The 18,819-nt window shown below is 38.5% G+C and overlaps 1 protein-coding gene across 11 annotated transcripts in view; it reads right to left on the reverse strand.

Annotated features, from left to right (window-relative positions):
* Positions 1-18,819, reverse strand: part of LOC136098503 (trafficking kinesin-binding protein 1) — a 132,766-nt gene that overhangs the window by 33,560 nt on the left and 80,387 nt on the right. For 8 of the 11 annotated variants that reach the window (XM_071804855.1, XM_071804853.1, XM_065831975.2 and 5 more), the window contains one exon: positions 3,411-3,487. In XM_071804855.1, the coding sequence (XP_071660956.1) occupies positions 3,411-3,487 (77 nt within the window). Of the gene's footprint in view, positions 1-3,410; positions 3,488-6,362; positions 6,491-12,118; positions 12,262-18,819 lie in introns of those variants that run through there. The other 3 variants (XM_071804854.1, XM_071804857.1, XM_071804856.1) reach the window with 3 other exon arrangements.

Here is an 18,819-nt window from a genome sequence, read left to right on the forward strand (position 1 = left end):
CTAAGTTTCTTTTTCTATTCTTGCTTATGTTACACTCACATTATCCAGAAAAGATTGACCCATACAGAGTTACTGAACTATATGCATGAAAGCACAGCTTCAAGGTCTAATGTAAAACAACATAAGTGAAACCAGATCTGGTTCTCCATTACAGCTTTGTTTGAGAAACCATTTCATTACCTTGTTATACGATCTGCAGAATGCAATCACAGAGCTTTAAATGTAACATTTTAAAGAATTTTAAAGCAGCACAGTAAAAGTAGCAACAAACTCAGGCATTTCAAAGCATTCTTCAGTTTTCACTTGCTCCACCTTGAAATAAAAGGCAGTAAGTTGGAACAGAAGCCAATTTCACCACAATGTAGGTTCAGCTCCTATCTTCTTCATATATAAACATCCACTAGTGCTTTTGTCTAAAAAGAAGTCGTATCCCTTTCCCTTTCGCAGATGCCCAGATCTACATTAAGTGGTTACTCTCATGCCATGCTTATCCCCTTCTTCCCCGTCTCTGGGTGCACAGAATTGGAAATAGCTAATCTAGACAGTTCACCACACATACCAATAAAACTAGAAGATTATCCTGGTGCTGACATGTACCAATACATGTCTCATTTTCAGCAAAGATGAGACACGGGGTTGTAATCTGCCTGGGACAGGATGATAAACCGCCTAAAACTTCACACCGTTCACTAAGCATTTCTATTTATAATTTTCTTATTCAATTACTGGATGTTTACCATAGTGGGAAAATGGCACTAAGGTTAACTCCCCACTTACTTTCAGTTCAGCACCATTTGAGGAAGAATTTTCTCCCTATCACTGAAAATACTGTTTGGGGATAACTTCCCATCTCTGACAGCTATCCAGATTTTATTACTAAAAGCTACCTTGTGTCACGTATACATTAATGACAAAGACCACAAAACCTATAGCTACCAATCACATGGATCTGAAGTCAATGAATTTGAATGAAGAGGCTTTCATAGTGGAAAAAAAAATGAAGTTACATAATAATCAGTAAAAAAAACAAAGGTTATTGATCACAGTGTACACTTATCTACAAATAGTATTTTCCAAATGGTTTCTGAAGGTCAGGCTTACACTGCATTGAAAGCTACTGGCATTATCTAGCCATAAAATCTCTACATAATCTTACATACAATCTTTCAGAACAATAGGTCCCACAAAGTTATCAAAAAAATATTTGGTTTATGTATCGAGCCAACTTATTGTTCAGTAAATCAGCTCTCTTCATAATACGAAGTGGAAAAAAAAAATATTGCTGCAGCTCTGACTCCAGAGAGGATGAGTTATCTTGCAGCAAGGCTTCTAACCTCAAAGTTGAGGAATGTAAGTTTATTTCCAGGCTCTTTAAATTAGCCTCCCTAGACTTCCTACACAATAATCAGCAATTCAGCTCTAAATCTCAGTTTGGGGTCAGGCCTCTTACAGTAAGAAGGAACTGATTCATCATAGCAATATCAAAGAAAATACTGAAGCTAAATAGACTTACACTTATTAGGAAGGGATGAAAAAGTAGGTTCACAGAGGAACCTGCTCCTGCTCCTACCACATACCCACACAGGCCTGGTGTCACTCCCTTTGTTTACTTTCATGGCAACAGGCACAGACTTTCAAAATATTCACATGCACATTGTCCGTGTCTTTCCTCTCTCCTGGCCAAAATGCTGCACCTTACACCCTGTCAACTCCGTAACACACTCATTGGAAGCTTGTTAACAAGACAGACACACAAGGAGTAGCTTTTGGGATTGTTTTTCGCTTGTATGTGAAGGTAGCAGAAGGAGTTACACCTGAAGTTCTACAAACAGATGTAATCTCTTGTGATAATCATCATTTGGGGAACAGAGAAAGGAGCTGTAAGCATATGTTTGCCTAGGAATAGAGTTATTAATCAGAAACAATGGTCAAATAAAACAAAAAGTTCACTTAAAGTATTTGTTTTATTAAAGGTTCACCTATTACACATTAATGCATTTTTCCTTTGCTATTGTACCAATAGGGAAGTTCACCGGAAACTTTAAGATATTGGCTCAGCAAGTCCTTTTAGCATTGCTCCCATGAGTGTGATTTCTGGATCTACAGACATTTGGCTACATGGACTCAGGGGAGGAAACAGTTTGGCAGAATGCTGCATCATTCCTGGAAGGAGCCAAGGAAACAAATGCAAGTAAATCTGAGCCAAAAAAGACAAAGGGAACAGGGCAAAAACAGGCACCAGAACTGTCACTATTGTACAAACTAATGGATTATTCCAGGATGAGTCTTTTTGGTAAAGCATCATTTTTAACCGGTGTTTTATAGAAAGTTGTTCAAAAGAGTTCAGCTCAAAGCACAAAATGCAGGACCTGGTACTGAGAACAGATGTATCAAGCAATGGTGCGAGATGTGAGCATTCCCACGCTTGTTTCCTTGCAAAATTAGGGGAAGAACAGACCACATGATGTATTTAGGCTAGACAGACTCCATTTTTGAAGCTGCTATTGCAATACACAAGTAAATAAATATGAAGGATTAAATTACATGCAGTCATGAATTAATGCGATTCTAACAGTTTTCACCTAAAGAATTCTTCATAAACATTATTTGGAAAATCATTGCTCCAGTTTACTGCAGAAAAGCAGCCAATTTCAGTCAAACAATTTATCATTATATGTACTGAAGAGAAGCATTGTAGCTAGACAATTGCTATTTGCCATTTCTTGAATGCCAAGGATTACAGTAAAAACAATTACCATAATAAAGGTGTTTAAAATTTAAAAAAAACAACCAACCAACCAACCAAACCCCCAAACAAAACAAATCAACCAACCAACCAAACCCAAAACAAAAAAAGCCCGGAACAAAAAAAAAAAAAAACAAACAAACAAACAAAAACCCAAACCAACAAACAAACAAACAAATCAACACAAAGCATCAAAACAAAACAAAAACAAACAAAGCAAAACAAAACAAAAAAACTACCACCCAAACATAAGGCAAAGAAGAAAAGGCTTGGAGACAAATTGAGAATTAGATATTTTCTAACTTTGTGTCTATGCACTTCTCTGGAAAGACATCATCTGAGATAACAATTATTAATAGAAAACTATTTGTGATTATTTTTAAATACTCTTAGCTTTACACATCCTGTAAAAATATGTGTCATTTTGAGATTATTCCCCCGCCTCCCCTTTCATTATATCAAATATCAATCCATATGACTGAGGTAAACAAATGACCTTTACTTATATTTACCTTACAAATGAGATAAAGTATACATACACTAAGAGCACTTATTCCTCCTCATTTGAGTACAGTCTACAAACACTCTTTTGTAGTGGTATCACACAATTTCTGTACTACTCTCTCATACTGTGTATAGGTTCTTAAAGAGATCAAATACTTGCCTCTTCAAGAAGACGTGTAACAGCATCTATGTCATTGTATGTTTTAGTCATCTGGCCCACTCTTTCAGCACATAAAACTGCGAGGAAATAAAAGAAAACATTAATCATGTTTGTAATACTATTGGGGGAAAACATTCTTTAAAGAGTTCAGGTTTGCATCAATTTTCATCTTATGTCAACTTTTGACTGATCATATTAAAAGCTACAAATAAATAAATTGGAGCCTCAAGTTAAATAGAGACTATAATTGTTTCTCTTTTGTGATAAGTATTTGCTTTTGTCAGTGGCAAAACAAACCATTAAATGATAAAATTTTCTTCTCTGAAGGGCAATGCCTTCAGTTAAAAGAATAATCAAGGAAGAAGTGAAAACGGATGTTCCTAGATACATAATTAGGATTCTATCATGTCACTTAGTCATTGTATTACATGAGGCAGAATTACTCAAGGAATTAGCAACTCCAATACTGTTAGTAACACTGCTCAACACAAAGACACTACGTCATATTAAGTTGATAAGAACTGGGTTCTATGGTATGAGACAGCAAAGTAAATATAACATGCATGCAACATAATAAACGATTCTTAACACCCAGACCGCACCACCGTGGCCACAGTATCACTCACAAAAATATTTACTAAGACTGGTTGAGATGATTAATCACTAAGGTGGAACCAGGAGTTTTGTTAGACTGAAGAAAGCATGAGGAAGTTTAATCTACTAGGTGATCCATTAAGAAGCTACACTGACTCATCTAGAAGTGTGCACGTCTTCTAAAAATCCACCAATAATCAGAAGAAACAACAGCATTTTTGGATCTATCCTTACAGCCTTTTTATTTTCAGCTAAACATATTCTTTAAATCCTGTAACTCTGAAAACAAAGGGATTGTTAATAGAGCTGAGTGGTTATCAGGCTGCTGTAGCATAAGTTGTTCTTCAGGGGATTTACCCTTGACAATGTCAGTTAAAACTCCATCTGACAGATTGGCTAATGTTGCTTTAGCATGCCTTAAGGCAGGGGAAGAGACAGATGAGGCCTAATAAGATTTAAATCTAAAAAAAGAAATAAAGGAAAAAAAAGGTGTATTGAGTATAGTACGATTACCAGGAGACAGTTTGTCACCCTAAGGAAACAATGCTACCCATTTAAAAATATACAATATACAGAAATACACAGTTATCATTACTAAGAGACATAATACATCAAATGGAACAGTACTTAGGTATTTGCTGAAACATAGGAAGTTTATTTTTTTTCCATATTGGAACATCAGAAAGTTACTTGAACTAAAACAAGAAATGCAATTGGTTTCTGTTTATTTTCCTGTATCTCAAATTCTATTTTTGAAGATCAAATCCTGAAAACATTAAAAATACTTAGTGACGTCAGCAGTGCCAGTGACCTCCAAAGAATTACATTCGAAAGATAATTACACTTATCCAAATAAGTCTGAAAGTGGTAACAATAAAAAGTTTACTCTTCAAATTAGTAATTTGACAAAAATTACACAACAATACCAAGAACAACTATACCACTGCACAAGCAAAACCACAGCGCGTCTGTAAACCACAAGCTATATTGGTGAAAAGCAGACTAATCAGGGTTCCACAGAAAAAAAATTGAAGTTACTTGCAGGAAACATCAACTACAGTCAGCAAAGTGGCTAAATAGAAGATTTCCATTAAAACTTCACATGAGGACAAAGGTGTGATGTCCAGAAGACTATTTACAATAAAAAAAAAAATAACATCACCATAAACCCAGTATTTTCAAATATAGTAAGTTCATAAGTCATGCAGTAAACCCTGACGTCAGTAGTTTATTTTCCAAAACAACTACACAGTAAATAGTTCCATTGGTTACAACATTCCCTCGCTACTATAAAATAATGTCTGAGATTATCATTAGCAAGCTCATTTTAACTCTGTCCCGAGCAATAAATCACCACTGATAATGATGATAGCCACTTCATATCATCCTAATTCGTGAATCTATAAGCTTCCTAACATCCAAGCTGATAAAAGGATGGTGTTCCCACAGACAGGATAAAGTCACTCAGTTGGGAGAAAGCGTGATAAAGGTTGATTCATGTGGCTGCTCACTTGGCTGTTCCTTCAGAACTTACCCTTTAACCTTTCACGTGGCAGGGTAACACCACAGCCTCATCACAACAGGCTCATTACCAGCCAAGCTTTAGCAACCTGGTCACCAATAGCTTTTATATCTCAAAATTTCCATCAAACTTCTGTTGGCCACTGTTAAAACAGAGGTCTTCATGTACTGCTATGTCAAAGTGGAAGGGCTTCAAAGCAGAAATGATACCTTATGCATCCTCTTGAACATTCCAATAGAAACAAACTTCAGCAGTCTGTATATAATAAAAGGCCTGTTCCAGCCAAACACCTCCCATCGCTATTCAACATATAATACAGTAGAAGCACAGAGTTGGTAACTAAAAGGAAGGTTTTCCTTTTGGAAATAGGGTGAATGTTCAAGGAAGTGTCTCTCTCTATCCCTCAGAAGGCGTGTGGGGAGGAGAAAATGAAAAGCAAGGGGAGATAAAACAATTCAGAAGAATCATTAAAAAAATCTCGAGACAGTATATTAAGTACATATTCAGACTCCACAAACTGCAAGATAATATTTGGCCAATTGCTTAGCATTCAAAAAAATCCCCAAAACCTACCAGTGAAAAAGACACCCTATTTGAATAATCATTTTGACCTCAAATCAGTGAAGTATGAAGGGGAAAAAAACAAAACAAAACAAAAAGCACACAAACCAAAAAACAACAAACTCCACATCTAATGGATTCTGCATAGTAGGTTTCTAGCCTGCTGGAGTTTCTGATGAATGTTGAGACCCTGGTAACACTACCGTAAAGATAAAACAACAGCAAATGAAGGACAACACTCTGTAACACAAAATCTAGAACGCCAATTTACTGACCTCTTTTTGCTCACTCGCAAATCAGTAGTATTTTTGCTTGAGGGTGATAAGAAGTGCAGCATCTAAATGCATGGATGCACACAAACATCCAAATTAAATGCACTTTGTACTTCTCTGTTTATGGAGAAGGCTTTTAGATAATAAAGCAAGCATGAATAATTTAAAAATATGTCTACAGCAAGTGGAGGGACCATAGAATTCCAGAAACCATCATCATCTAGGTGTTCCCGCTCTGGCAGGGAGATTGGACTAGATGATCTTTCGAGGTCCCTTCCAATTCCTGACATTCTGTGACCCTGTGAAATACAGAGTTAGAAAATGTGTTTTGATAATTGCTTTGAAACTAATGTCACAGATCCAAAACAGGAAACAAAGAACAGAGAAAGCTTTTATCACACTATTTTCATGACGGCATTAAATACATGCTACCAAGCACATATGTGCAGTTCAAAGTATTTAGGTTTTTTTTAAACAGCCAAACGTACAAAAGGATAAATGCTACACAGATCAACTACTTCCTCTGTCTTGAAGTACCTGGGCAGCATTTTCACACCATCTTAAAGCTTGCCAAATTTATGGGTACCCACACGCTTGTGCTTCCCAATGTGAGTCCAGTTGCAAGGATGTACCCTGCATTTATTTTTTGTCATCTATTTAATGCAGCATCTGACTAGGAGCCTCTTTCAGGCTCTGAGCTCCACACTGACCAAAGCACTGATTCCTAAGCTGAAGATGCTCAGGGAGAAAGGAGTAAAGTACGTATCTTCCTGGATTTCTCCCTGAAAGCCAAACAGCCATCTAGTATGCTGCTGAGAGGAAAAGTAGGCTTCCAGGAAAAGGAAAGAGCCATGGAAAGGAAGCAGAGCAAGAATACCAGTACTGGGAGCTGCTGCAATGAGCCACCACCCACCAAACCGGGTATTCAGGTAGAAGGAATATGGAAGAAAAAATATCACAGGAGCCAGTTGTCACAGGTGTCCTCAGCCCTTGCTCCCTGCATCCCTCCTCTTCTTCATTTCTGAGACCTATCCATCAGGGACAAATTAAAGAACCAAAAGAGAGCAGCTGTGGCTGAAGAGGAAATTCCAGCTCCCACTGTTCATCTTCCCATCTGTTTCCAACTACTGAGGAACAGAAGGGGGATGTTAACGGTAAAGTTTCACTTTTGGAGCAGATAATACTCGCTGGTATAATTATAGAGTTTAACAGAGAAGGACTTAGTGCATGGGCAGTTCCTTATTACCAACATTTGTTTCCTCAGAAAGTACTTCAGGATAAGAGAATACTGTTCACACAACACAGATCTCTGGCAATTTTAATACTGATGCTTCTTGTTGGGAAGGTGGCAGCAGGGAATAAACTCACTGGTTTTTTTTCTAACAGCTCCCTATGTCAAGGCCTGCTATATTCTTCATCAGTCATGAGAAGCCCTGGCCTTACAAATCACTTCTGTCTCCCCTCTAGTCAGAGCTCTCTCTGAACACAGAGACATAATGCAAGTTCATTGCAATCTAAATGCTGCATATTGAGACAAGCAGAACAGACACAGCGACGCTGACTGACCAATACTGCTTGGCAAACATAAGCAGAGATGCTGGCAGACTAGGACGACTCAGCTCACCTTGGCTATTTATGCACTCCAAAGAGAAAGCACTTGCTCTGGAATCAAAGTTCTGATTTTTAACCACCGACAGTTGTGACCTGGCACTGGTTACTGCAAGCGCTGCAGCAACTTGAGCCAAGCACATGAGGAGTTCTGCAATTGTACTGTACTACGTAGATTCCTTTTTGGATAAACTCTGGAAAATCATACCTCAAATGTGCTGTCAGCCCTGTTACTGACCCAGATTAGGAAGATTTCACATGCTTAAAGGTAAATATGGTAGCTTCTCCTCCACTAAAGGGGAGTTTTTGGCAGCCCTGGCTAAACTGAGGCAGAGGCTTCAGGCTGTCACATCTGAGATGACCCTGGGAGAACACATCCATCTATAGAGCTTAAAAACTTAAAAGCTTGAAAAATGTGCTTCTGAGGCATGACTTGCTAGAAGTCCAAACTTCAACGTAACAGGCCAGCAGTTCCTCCAGCCTCCCCCACTGCTCCCCTCCAGGATGCAGATGGGGAGGCCAGCAGGTGGCTGTGACCCTGCTCAGAGGGACACTGAGCGGTCACAGCGCCAACTGCTGCGCAGCTGCCCCGTCACACTGTGGGCGAGCTCCACGGGGGAGTCTGGAAGAACATCCTGTTGTGAGGGGTACACAGTCAGCAAGCACATCTTAGCCTGGTGAAAAATAACTACCATAAGTTCAATAAACAACGCCAATATATTTTTTTAAATGTTACAGCCCAGCTTGTGGTGATTTCAATGGTGTAGTTTGCAAATTAATCTTTCAATATTAAGGTGCAGTTACTGATTCTCCTAGAAGAAGTGATTTTTGTCTTGCTATTTAAGCTATGGTTTGAAGAGTGTTTGTTTACTGCCATGTATCTCATACAGTATTCAAATAGCTTAGTAAATCCAATATTAAAGCCTCACATAAAAACCTGTTATTACTTGATTTCAGGTTTGGGATAAAACTCCACTGTTATTTCTTCTCTAAAGTTTAACGCCCAGACACTCAGGTTGGCAGCCATTTCAAAGCACGTTCTCTAAACAGGGCATGAACTGCAACAAATTTTCTTGTGCTGAATGAAGAATGGAGTTAAAGGAAATTTCAGCAAGAATGTCACACACTGATCACTTCTATTAACGTAAACACAGATCAAATGTGGCAAGTTGGAAAAGAGACACAAAACAAAACTAAGGAGATAAGGAAAAACAGCTCGAGACAACCAAAGGCTTTACATTATTATTGTCTCCATGTTTGGGCCCCACAACTTACCATCATCATAATGCATACACCATTTACTTACCTAGCTCAGCATAGCTCTTCTGTTAGAAGGAAAACTTTTCTTATAGGATTTTCAAAGACTAGCCATTGAATTACTGTCTTGACATTTTCCTCCATCCACTTCTTGTCAAGAAATGTCTGGACTGCAGTCCATGCAACTAATGAATGGGTGTAGGGCTTAAACCAGGATCTGGACTGTAAATCTTTTAAAAATGCTAAAATGAAGTTACTAAGCCTGTTTTAAAAACCATGTATTATCAGCAGTATCCCTCTCCTAAATATGGGATCTTTTCTCTGAGAGCAATTGGCTGTACTAGTCTCCATTTTCTTTGCTTTTAGTGTTTAAAGATTCCAGAGCCCTGTATAGCCTCCATTCTAGCCAATGTCTTTGTAAGATAAACCAGGTGGTTTTCATTCTCTATAAATCAGACCCCTAGAGTGCCTGAACTTGAGATTTTAACAGTGACCACAAGACTTGTTTTAAAAAAAGCAAACCAAAACACAACACAACACAACTTAAGCTAGATTCTCAGCTTGCATTTCCTCAGTGCTTCAGTTAAGGGAGATTTTTAATCTAACTGTTACATTAGTAAACTGAAATAGTAATGGACAGCTGCTGTCACAGGTCCTAAACAGGTACTAGTATTTTCCTGTCCTACCTGCAAAAGCAAGAATCAAAACACAGCCCAGTTTCAGAACTACAATAGCTGACCAAACAATTCACTAACCAAAGGAAACTGAGAGGCTGTCCTTCCACGGCTCAGGTTTCTTTAACGAACAAAATCTGAGTAGACTCTATGAACAGATTTCCCCACACAAAGTTTCACTGGTCAGCTCAAATACCAGCTCATCATATGAAGAACAAATATGTTGCTGTCAGGCAAATTCACAACTGCAAAGAAATGCATTGACTCCAGGATCATTCTGCCTACACCTTTACAAAGGTGCTTCCCATCCTCATCAAGAGAACTGATTCCGTAACGCCACCAAGTGGTAACACTAGTTGGGAGGTAGGCTCTAGGATCTTACTGTTGGGACAGGTTAAAACCTTACTACATCAAAATGACCACAGAAATAATAGACAAGTAGTGAGTACACGTTCTGTTCATGCAACAGGCCAAACAGCTAGAGTCTTAATTACACACTTTTTACCCTCTCCTTTTCAATAACTATAAATGGTTAAAGTGAAGCATATTCTCAAGACTTTCCACTTCTGATACCAAATTTATAGCCAGATAAAGCTAAAATGTTTCTTTTGTTCAGCATGAAAAGGTTACATGCTGGTGTTTCCATCTGTTTTACTTATAGAATGGATTGACTCATCCCCAAGAGAAATACCATCATTTGTAAGTGTGCCCACATGCAAAGATACATGGAAATACCATATATCATTTTTATGCATCTTTTTCACTACTGCACTAAGTGTGTAGGTGACTTTAATGTATAGGTGGAGGAGAGACTTCTTTAAAAAGCATTTAAAATCCATTCTGAGCTTTTGAGAGGAAGGTACTGTAGAAAGACAAGGCCAAATTCATCTCACATACAACTCAGTATTTTATCTCAAAATCAACAAGAACAACTTCAGACGATATTTAGAACTGCACAAAAGGTAAAGTCAGCAGGAAGAATAAGAACAGCATGATGTGTCAGCAACCATTTAATCTCTAAAACAAACAGAAAAACAAAAACAAGCAAACAAAAAAAAAACCACACACACACAAAAAAAAAACCCAACAAGAATCAAACATGTCAGTTGGCCTCTCTCAATAAGTTTCCTCCCCACTCCAATGCCCAGTTTTAAATTTTTCTTTTCCCAGTATTCTCTCCAGTACCTTTCTATTTGCACAGACAGAAAAGTTATTTCAGCTTCCTTCAGAGATGCACAATAGGAAAGATGTAGTTTATTGACTGAGAATAAATGAAATCTAGGTGGAATATTTGATTTTGAGGAAATCTTTACAGGAAAGCCCTATGCAACAGGGTTCAAAGAGCATGTCACATTCACTGAGGGTTTGGATACAAGACCTCTTTCCCAAGAAGTGAATAAGGGTGTAAATTCACAGCAGGTCACATTTGCTGTGCTAACAATCTTCCAAAGCATCCTCACACCAGCTTTGTTAGTATATTCGGAAGCACGAGTTCTCTATCACAAAATATTTTTGGAGTGAAATTCACAGCACATGAAATAACAAATGGTGTGTTGAGTTTTTGGTACCTGAAACCCTGAAAAAATTGCCAGACTGGCGGGAAGCAGTCCTTGGATGGGCACATGCTCTATACAGAAAGTACACAGGTGGATTTTCAATGTATATAAATCCACGTTCCCATCCTAACAGGCCAGTTGTCTGCAATACTGCTGATATCCACTATTTCAACAAAATATTACGAGATTTTTGAGTAGTTTGTTTTGCTGAAAGGTTAAGTCACAAGAGCCACAACCTGGATTATTTCAATCTATGTGTTTTCAAGTTCATGAATGAGCACACAACTGTTGCCCTGTTCTTTTGCTCATTTTTAGAAGTACCTGTTGGGAATGACAACCACACATGCAAAGTCTCATCATACACATACGGGCTGTACATATGAGAAAAACACACTATATGTCCAAGGAAAGATAATTTTCCAAATCCAGTTTCATTATTTAAAAAATAGTTATTGAATAACCTATATCTGTTGATCATGTATTTCTTATTTTAAGAAGTGTACATAAATTAAGATTAATTCTATTCATATTGAATCTGAATATATTGGCTACACAGTAAAGAATTGTAAAATTTTGTAATTTAAATCCACGCAAATCACTCAAATCACTTACATGTTACCATATCCTACTACCATAGACGTTTAAAACCAAAAGGTGAAAGTACCTTCTTCCAAGATGTCAAGGCTCTGCCTGTTAAAAGTGCATTCTCTCTTATTCTCCTCTTCATAGTCATACTCAAAGCTTTCCTCTTCGTTTCCTGACATTGCCGAAGTTATTCCAGGTAGACACGATATGCCACCTTAATCTCACAGGAGATGAGAAGTCATTCCCTCGGAAGCTGTATTTTTGGGGAGAGCAAAGCAAGGTCTCCACAAAGTCGGATACCATCTTTCCTCACTCACATGCTCAGCCAGGGAGCTCCCGAGCAACTGAGAATTTGTCCTTAGCACAACAGCTTTGTGCAGTAAGATGGGATGGAGGAGGGAAGAGACCATCTGTCTAATAATTACTAGAAGATTTATGTTGTTCCTCATACCATCTCCGAGGGCAGCCAGTTTTGCTTGACAGCTTCAGTAGCATATATCAGACAAAGTGAGTGGGCTGAAAGCCCCAACCCCAGCACTTCTCACATCAACAAGTTTCTCTCTCCTCTACCTGTGCTCCTCTAATGAAGTGGTAGCTTCCCACAAGTGTCTCAGTGACACAGAAGTCTGACCCAGCCTCTGGCTGTCACGTCTGGAGAAGGGTGTGCACCTTCGCGGAGTTAAATCACCTCTCGGGTTGCCTAATGCTGCATGGAACAGATTTCACAGGAGCAGTGAGCAGCCTGAGCCCACACACCCCCATCCCGCACAGAGGGGAGATCTCCAAAGCCGCCAGTGCTGTGCAGCATGGTGTGGTCTGACTGCAGCATCCCCCACATGCTAAAACAGCTGTGTGGAGAAGTGGGCTGCGGGGAAGGGAGTGGGTCTTTGGGGCTTTTTTTTTAATTGTTTTCACAACAACAACAACAAAACCAAAACACCAAAAAAACAAACAACAACACCACAAAACAAAACCAAAAATAATAACCCAACAAAAACCAAACACTTGTACGAAGCATTCAGATGACATACCACAACAGCTGTTTTCTACAATCATCTTTACTCTCCTGTCTGCTGTGTGAGATGGAATACCTCAAGCCCACACATTGTACCCAAGTGCATTTCCAAGGGCACAGGTATCTCTTCTCTGTTCAACAACAAACTAAACTCTTTGTGCTCAGACCTCTTTATTTCCAACAGGCTGTTTGCCAAACTTGACTACACACACAGGGCAGGTTAGCCTTCTTATTTAGCTTTATGCAGCTATAGATACCTGATGTTTTGCCAGGTTGCCTCCCATACTTTCAATGGCAAAGAAGTGCCCTTTGCTGCTTGCAGAAAGCATTCCTGCCTGTGTCACAGGGCAAAGGAGCTGAAGGCAAAGTGAGGACACTGCATGGCAGAGGCAGCTTGTCACCCTTTGAGGGGACATAACTGCCAGGGACAGAGACAGACAAGCATCACCAGCCAGCAGAACATAACAGTTAGGGTCATGTAAGAACAATTTCTCTATTATTGCTTCCCTAGTGCTGTGAAAGTATGAGGGAGTATGAGATGGGAAGGAACTGATTTTATACAATCATGATGAATTCTTCTGGTTTAAGTTTTGAACTCTTGGTATTTATATACAAACAGGGTAACAATGTTTATATAAACAATAGCGAAAGAATGTGAAATACACATAGGTGCTTGGTGAGGAAAGAACATTCATTTCTGAATAATTTACTACTCAAACTTAACAACTTGACCTTTGACTGCCAAAATCTACTGCAATATTCAGCAGCAGCCTCAAGAACTCAGTTGGGTAAAAAAATAGGATTGAGGATTGTCCCTTGCTCCCAAATCATGACATTAAAAACATATAATTTTAACAGTAATGTAACAGGTATTATGTCTAGTTTCTGATTCCTTAGAGTTTTTCTGCACTTTTCTTACTCCCTTGTAACAGTGAATCAAAACTCTTAAAAACAAACAAACCAACCAAAACCACACACGCAAACAAGCAAAAACACAACTACTAAAAACACAACCCTCAGACGGTAGGAATATTAAGTACCCACTTGCCATCCAGTGTCCATCCACCACATTTTGGTAATCGCTAGAGAATGGAAATTCAGCAACTAACCAAAATAATAAGATTCAGACATCTTTAACAGAATGCCAGAGGCACCTTTTAAAGCTTTGGACAGAAAAGTCCACCCCTGACAACACTGTTGATTTTAACGTTGCTGACAAGCGTTCACCTGTAGTTAACCAAGTAGCTTATAAAGAAGAGTAGGGCAGTGGGCGACACACTGAAAACATGACAATATAAGGAGAGTTAAATGAATATTCCCACAAGTTCACTTTTGAACTGTGACTCATGTCACCTCATACCACAAAGGAGGGCTCAAGGTGAGTGAAATATGTGTTGCAATGACTATACTGATATCAGCATATCATAAATGCTGACAGAAATTCATAATAGGTGGAGAAGGAATGTGTACCGCACCCTCACACTATCAACTCATTTCTAGTGTTATTCTGCATTAAGCCCTTTTACTACGGCAGGAATATTTACTCACTGAAGATTAAAAGCCAGGTTTGCAACAGATGCCAAACAATAAGCAGCAATGGAAAAAAAAAAAAAAAAACAAACACAAAAAACAAACACAAACCTAAATTGTATACAGATCTGAAAAATATACATTCTAATCAGGAAATACTTGAAAGATATTTATAATATTTCCTGTGAACACATATTCAGGGACTTGAAGAACATACCATGAAAGAATATTCATTTTTATGGGTTGCCACTGCAAAGCAAATTTGGCGTATTTGCTGCAATCACTGCTCTGAATTAGTGGCTAAAGACATTTAACTCCTTTCAGGAAGCTTGCTAAGTGAGTTGCAATGTTGAAAGCAGAAAGAAGCACATTCCTTAAGTGATGCCTGCAGTCAGGTACGGACCGACTTCAGTCACCTTGTGAGCAAGCAGGAAACACACAGACCAGGAGCCAGTCTGCAGAAGGGAGAGGCTGGACACAACACAAATAAACCCTCTTATCTTGATTAATTATTTCCAAGGAACTCCGTCCAATGCATTCGTATCATTTTAACCTTCTCTTATCAATAAAAGTATCTAGACTTTTGCACAATTAAACACATTAATTTCAACTACAGTTAACTAACAACAATGCTGCATTTAGAACAAAGAGATTCTCTGTAAGCTAACAAGTCCTATAAACAGAGGCTGAAATAGCAGCACCCACATTTAAAACTACGTTCATTAAGAAATGTGGGTGTTTTGGGGTGGGCTTTTCAAGGAGGAGGGATAAACTGGTCATTGAACATGTACTTTCTAGTAAGATATACAGTCTAAGTTAGTTTTTTCAAACATTTACAGGTTTTGCATGTTTCCCACTCTTTCAAAAGCCCACCCAAATTATTTTCTGTATACTCAACCAAATGGACAGCATGTTACTTTTGCAGAAAGCGAACGAAATGGGATGGACTGGGAAAACACTTACCTGGAAATTCAGCGGCTGAGCAGAATAGGACAAAAGAGACTTATATACTGAAAAATAAGTCAAGTAAAGACAACATACAAGTAGAAGTAGCTTAGGTCTGACTGGATAGAGTGTCAATAGAAGAATAAAGAAAAAGAAGTGACACAGCAAAAAGAACAAAACTAGGAAAATAATAATGATCACATTAATATAAGCAAAGTTCAACTTTATTTATCAAGTATAGAGATACAGGACATAGGAGCAGACCAAGAACCACCTGAATGAGAATTTTAGCTGCATGCCTATAGAGCAAGGGCTATTTCAGAGAGGGCATGATAGAAGCATTTGTAAGAGTCTCACAGATTTAGATGGCGTACCCACAGTCAGCATCCACTCAGCATCCAGAGCAACACCAGGGTCGCTCTGTCGACAGAGACAAAAGGGGCTGACGTATGAGGGACACAATGACTCATCATAAATGGTCAACCATCAGTCAAGCTCCTACTGTAAGGGAGAATGTATCAAGGGAAGCGTATTTTAGGTAAAAAGGTTGACTGTGCCATCCACAGAGCTGGCACATGTGTGTTTGCAAGGTTACCTGTAACTAAGTGGCACAGAGAAGAAACATAGATAACCAAGAACTTTCAAAGAGCTGCAGCAGGGAATATGAAATATTCTTTGATGCTACCTGAAAGCAGTAAACAACAACAACAGACAAACCCAGGACACAGTCTCACATCTGCAAAGGAACACTAATACAACCAAGGCAAAGATAAGTAATTATGCTTAAAGGTGCTGAGAGGTCAAGGAGAACAGGCATTAACCTTGTTAATCATTTTCAGGTACAAAGAAAGTTGGAGAGCTTGCTGATAATGGTTTCAGTAGACTGGAAAACAGAGGAGACTGAGCTCCAAACTGCAAACAGAACAACAGATTAAGACATTTCAATGTGAGCAAAAGGAAAAATACAGGTAGCAACTGAAAGTTAGAGAAGAACAAAAGCAGGATAAGAGGTGCCAGAATGACCTAGAGAGTGAGATGAAGTTGCTCAGGCAAAAATAAAAGTGCTTCGATGCTTTGGCACATGTGGCAAACATGGTACCCAGTGTCATTTGCAGAGGAAAAAAGGAATGGACACTACTTTCTCCACAAGAAACTACCAAAACTCATGGCCAACAAAAGGAGGGGGAAAAAAGCTAACTGCACATACACAAAGTCATCTGGGATTGTAGGCAATGAACTCTCAGGCATTAGTGCGTTGTTCAGTTAGAAATAAATGAGTAATGGAAGAAACCACAAAAAAAGTAATTTGATCCGAAGTCAACCTGGATTTTTCTAGAAAGCATTGCTCATTGAGAGGATGAAATACATTGGCCTAAGAAAGAAGCAGAGGGAGAAGGCTCCTCAGAGATTTCTGTGGGTATCTACTTGACCAGCCTGGTCTAGTGGAAGGTGTCCCTGCACACAGCAAGGAGGTTGGAACCAGGTGATCTTCAAGGTCCCCAACCCAAACCATTCCATGATTTTATGATACTTACCTCTTCATTTAGCTGTTTAGGAGTTTGGGGGGGTTTCTGCATTACTTCTTTGCACCTGAGCTGTGTTCCATGTGTTTTGTTAAGAATCTGTTTGTTTTTCTCTAAAAAGCCACCCAGATGAACCTAGACTTTTATAACGTTATCTTTCACAATTATGAGTCTACAAAAGTTTCATATTTGCCTCTTTTATCATTGGTTCTGTCAAACACTGCTATACAAAGAAGCACCTACCTAAGCACACATCTACCCAAGCACACACCCAGCTCTTGCCCTCTCCCCATTCCACCTACACAACAGATTTCATTAACACCAAATAAGGTGACAACTGTCACTCACATTTTCAAGTATATTTTATTAATAGAATATATATCTAAAAAGCGCACTGTAATAGTTCTTCTTTATAGAAGTTTCAGTTTATTGTAATGTTAGTTAACACCAGTGATTCAGTCTTCAGAATGGAGTGTGATATTTCATTGTTTAATTCCATCTACTCTTGCCAAAATAAACTCTGTAAAGGATCTTATGTAAAGGGATTAATTCATTATTCCAATCCTAGAAAGTCTTTGTAAAGATATGTAAAGTGTAAGTTTTGAGCATTTGTTCATTTGCTTCCACAAGGTATTAAAAAAATTATCGTAACCAAATGCAAGTTGAAGACATCATTACAATGTCGGTCCACATAAAAGTACATTAAATCTGAGGTAAAAATCAGAGTCACTTCTTTAAGTGAAATAACAGCAATAAAACCTTATATCCTGGTGTAATTTTGAAGTGGTTTGTCTCTTGAAGAGGAAGAACGCTGCTGAAATAATTATTTAAAAAGGAAAATAAATAGACACACCTTTTAAACAGAACTTTCTATTCCCAGCAGCTTTGACAAAGAATGTATGAACAATTTAATCAGAAAAGTAACTATGTCAGATAGTATCTTATGAGGTGTTCTATTAGTTTCAATGTATCGCTGACTGTCTTCCAATGTCATATTTACCAAAAAGGGGGAGCTGAATAGGATTCTCAGTTGAACACACCTGTACATCTGAGTTCCAGAGAGCCCATGCACAGCAGGGAAATAAGTTCTCTAACTACGCTTCATCTTGTCTTAAAATAGATATTCAAAACAGGTCAGCTGGGCTGCAATTGCCTGTCACTCTCTACTGAATGTAAAAAGCATCTCAGGCAAATGACTCTGGTATCAACAAATACATGGTAAAAAAATGAAACATCAAGCAGGAGACAGGCATCTCTTATAATACGCCATCTGTTCTAGGTTTTTCAAAAAGCTCATTTTCCACTGTATTTCAAAGATGCCTTTTGTCTCCCACTACAATCAGAACACCTTCAACAGGAAATGTCAACACTATTTTAAATCCAAATTAATATGCCAGTATCAAAGGCTGAAGACTGTGCCTTTCACCGCACCTCTCAAATGCTCCTTTCTACCACACTTCAACTGGGAGAAGGAAAAGAAGACTAAGCCCCATAAAGTTCCATTAAACCTTTCAAGAATACCATTCACCTGAGAGGCTGAGACAGGACTGACAGCACTATCCTTCCATCACGTAAAAAGTAGTATTTAAATATTTTTTAAATGAAAAAAAAAACCATTATGTCTTACCTACTGGAGATGTTTTTTCCCTTGTCAGACATTAAACCCTGCTCTCTCTTAGGGGAGAATTCTCCAAATACTTCGAGAACCCAGCTAGCACAAACTCTGATGTTCTGTAGATCTCAGCTCGGGGAAGAAGTGTGCTGGGC

The sequence above is a fragment of the Patagioenas fasciata genome, chromosome 2, assembly GCF_037038585.1.
Source record: "Patagioenas fasciata isolate bPatFas1 chromosome 2, bPatFas1.hap1, whole genome shotgun sequence".
Classification (NCBI taxonomy): Eukaryota; Metazoa; Chordata; class Aves; order Columbiformes; family Columbidae; genus Patagioenas; species Patagioenas fasciata.